This window comes from Manihot esculenta, chromosome 9 (assembly GCF_001659605.2).
Source record: "Manihot esculenta cultivar AM560-2 chromosome 9, M.esculenta_v8, whole genome shotgun sequence".
In the NCBI taxonomy this organism is placed as follows: Eukaryota; Viridiplantae; Streptophyta; class Magnoliopsida; order Malpighiales; family Euphorbiaceae; genus Manihot; species Manihot esculenta.
Window position 1 is genome coordinate 1,589,791 of NC_035169.2, and position 3,387 is coordinate 1,593,177.

A 3,387-nucleotide genomic window follows, 5' to 3' on the forward strand; every position below is an offset into this window, starting at 1 on the left:
GTGATTGTCGAGGGAATGCTGGAAAAACAGACTCTGATGGAGTATGTGGTTGCGCAGGAGAGAAGAAGTCGAACGATGTGGTAGCCATGCCTTCCCCTCCAGTCTGATCGTAATTGGAAGGAGTTGGAGTAAACGACTGAAAAGGCATAGAAGAAGGCCCTGGTGTCCATCCTGTATACTGACTATGAAAATCGTCTCCATAAGTTGGCATTTGTGAAGATTGACCCAATTCTGTATATGAGCCGTATGGATGGAATGCAACTGGTGATGGTATCTGCATTACACCAAGATTTGGCGTAGGCTGTGGAATTTTCGTCTCCCTTTATGGCCTGGTAGTGTGGCGACGTTGTCGTGGAGCATTCCTGGAGGAGGAGGGTGCGTCATGTACGTCATCCGGAAGCGGTTGGGAAGGTGGCGCCGGCTGTGGAGGTGGTACTTGGGAAATGCGATCGAACAAACGAAGTGCATAAAACATTGAATTAATTGCATTTCCAATCTTATCTACTGTTGGGTGACGAACTTGACTCGCCCATAAGCTGCAGTTCTCCAGACCATCCTCCTGCAAAATGTATTTATTAAGATATGTATCCCAAAAGTTAAGTAAAAATTTTTATAATTAATAAAAAAATCTTCGCGCCCCTTACCACAGCGCCGATTGATGCACCCTTTTGAGACACCCACCGACGTGCAATCATTCTGTACCATTCCATATACTATGAGTGGTAATGTAATGGCTGTGTCATAGTATTGCTGGCCACAATCCGTCGGTACCTTGACTCCCAGAGCGTAATCCAATGTTGGTTCTCGGTAATCCAGTTGGTAGCTGAAGAAGTTAATTTTATTGAATGCATATCATCTGTTTGACGTGGTGGTTGTGGAATGGGTTGAGAAAATCCAAATTGTCTCAGCACCCTGTCAGGTTGATGCCACTCAACAATATGAAAACAAATCAGTGGAACAACCGATCTCCATATTTGTCTACCCTGTAGACAGTAATCTGGCATAGCGTCCACCACATCATCAGAGTATGGCTCCCATATAAACTGTGTAGATAAGATAATGTCAAAGGTAAAAATGATATAATTTGAATTGACATGTAATTTAAAGGTATACAATGATGACCTCTTCGGCTTCCATGCGGTCAAGTTGGTACCGAAGTTGCACCAGCACATGCGTTGTAACTTCGGTAATACTTCTTGCATTACTCCACCTACACAATTTAGAGTTTGGAATTAGTTACAAGATGCTGGATTTCATGGTGTAGTTGTACAAAATTTACAGCACATACCGACTGCCAATTGGTGTATCTGGAAGGGGATGTATCTGGGAGATGGTAGGGGCTATTGTCTTGATTCTGTCCCATGCCCAAATCTGTAAAATATGAAGTGGCCCGCCAACTTGCTGCACTTGTGATGATGTTGCTCTGCAAAGCTCTTTATAAAGTCAAGCAAGGCAGGCTGCACCCCAACTATATTGACCGCAAGTATTGAAATTAGCGAGTAGTGGCAAAAACATTAGATTGACCCTATGAGCAGACTGATCAACGAATAGCGATCCACCAATTAGGCGTAATAGGAAGCTCGAGCATGCCTCTGGATAGTGACATCATCAGCGTACTCTGGAATTTGGTCAAAGTTATCTCTCAACCAGGTGAGTGCAACAGTATTTCCCTTCATAACTTCATGATCCGGGACCAACCCAAGCAAATCTTGACATAGTAATTGCCAAGGCTGTCCTGTAGTCCCAGTAACTGCATTGCCATCAATAGGTAATCCAGATATCAGACCCATATCTTGAAGTGTAACTGTACACTCCCCATGGGGTAACATGAAAGTATGTGTTTCTGGTCTCCATCTCTCAACCAAAGCTGTTATGAGGTGGTGATCTAAATGGAAGAACCCTAATCGAACAGCTCCATAAAATCCACTAGCACGGAGATAAGGGATTAGTCTGTCATCAATATCATGACCGTGTAATACAGTAGATGATCGTCGGCATGTGATTACACCGGCCTCTTGTGGATCATCCCACACGACTTGGGACCTATGAGATGCTTGGAGATATAGCAATGAAGTATCACGTGGTCCTGGGTTAATAAATAATCTATTGTCATTTGAGCTGTCCATTCCTGCAAAGGGTTATTACAACTGTCAATTCCTTATGTCAATAATTTGTATTGCTATACATGAGGATAACAAATATATGGTTAGCAAAACCTTGTTCCAAACAGGCATTGATTTGTTGATTTGAAAAGCATCGCTTGTGACCATACCATGAACAATTGTTTGGGTCAATATATTTGTGTATTAGAGTGTTATGACTACTATATTTTCTCTTTCCTCTGCTTGATTGGCATGCTGATGCCACACGAAAATCATCCCAACAGGCTGACATTTTTCTTGATGTAACATGCGTAAAATGTCAACTGGATAAATATCAGAAACAATCAATGAATCACAACAAATTACAAATTTTATCATAAAATAGGCATGTCAAAATCATAAATTTTTGTTCACAGTACATGTCTTTTTATTATGTCCCGACTGACCACATATAGAACAGTGACTTTTTGCAGGAATATTAACTTTCGCACCCCTCCAGTCCATTTCATTTTGAATTCTCGATGACTTCGGTCACCCTTTTTTCCTTATTCGGTTCTTGTTTGGAAAAAGTGGTAATTCATAATCTGCAGGCCAATAGTCTGAATTACCTAATGGACTGAACATGTCTTCGTAACATTTAATTGACCTTTCGAGAGTGTAGTAGCTATCAACGAATTGCTCATAATCCACAGACCTCGACGTGCAGGCTGCTATGGCATGTGAACATGGGATACGCATCTCTTGAAATTTTCCGCAAGTACAGGTCCCTTCTATAAGCTTAACAACTTATTTTCAAAATTTCGTTTATTTTTAAATTATGTTTATTTTTTATGTATAGGTATTTCATTTTTTATGATTATAATACTTCAAATATAAATTTTAAAATTAGTCAAAAAATTAATTATGTAGTAATGTGCATTATAAAATAATAGAACATTCAGATTTTTTTCTCATTAATTATCAAAATTAATTATTTATTAAAAATTATAATTTTTAATATACTTTAAATTTTCAATGCATTTATAATTATTTACAATTAAATTAAATATTTTTTATTATATTTTAAACTTTATTATTTAAAATCAATTACTTACATATTATATTTTGTACTTTTCATTATAAGGACAGTTTAAGTTATTATTCAATTACATATTTACAAAAAATTTAAAAATAAAAATATACATTTAAAATAAAAAAAGATATTACAAATTTAAAATACTAACTCATTACATATATTTTCAATTTTCTATTTATTTTTACATTTGCCAAATTTGCGACCTTCGCT

The 3,387-nt window shown here is 37.5% G+C and overlaps 1 protein-coding gene across 1 annotated transcript; it reads right to left on the reverse strand.

Moving 5' to 3' along the window:
- Window positions 1-322: 322 nt before the first annotated feature.
- LOC122724548 (serine/threonine-protein phosphatase 7 long form homolog) lies at window positions 323-1,515 on the reverse strand. Its single transcript, XM_043959804.1, has 6 exons — window positions 1,479-1,515; window positions 1,289-1,433; window positions 1,123-1,210; window positions 772-1,043; window positions 645-696; window positions 323-559 (listed from the first exon to the last, which is right to left on the reverse strand). The coding sequence occupies exons 1-6, from the start codon at window positions 1,513-1,515 to the stop codon at window positions 323-325; spliced, it is 831 nt and encodes a 276-aa protein (XP_043815739.1).
- Between the last annotated feature and the right edge of the window lie 1,872 nt (window positions 1,516-3,387).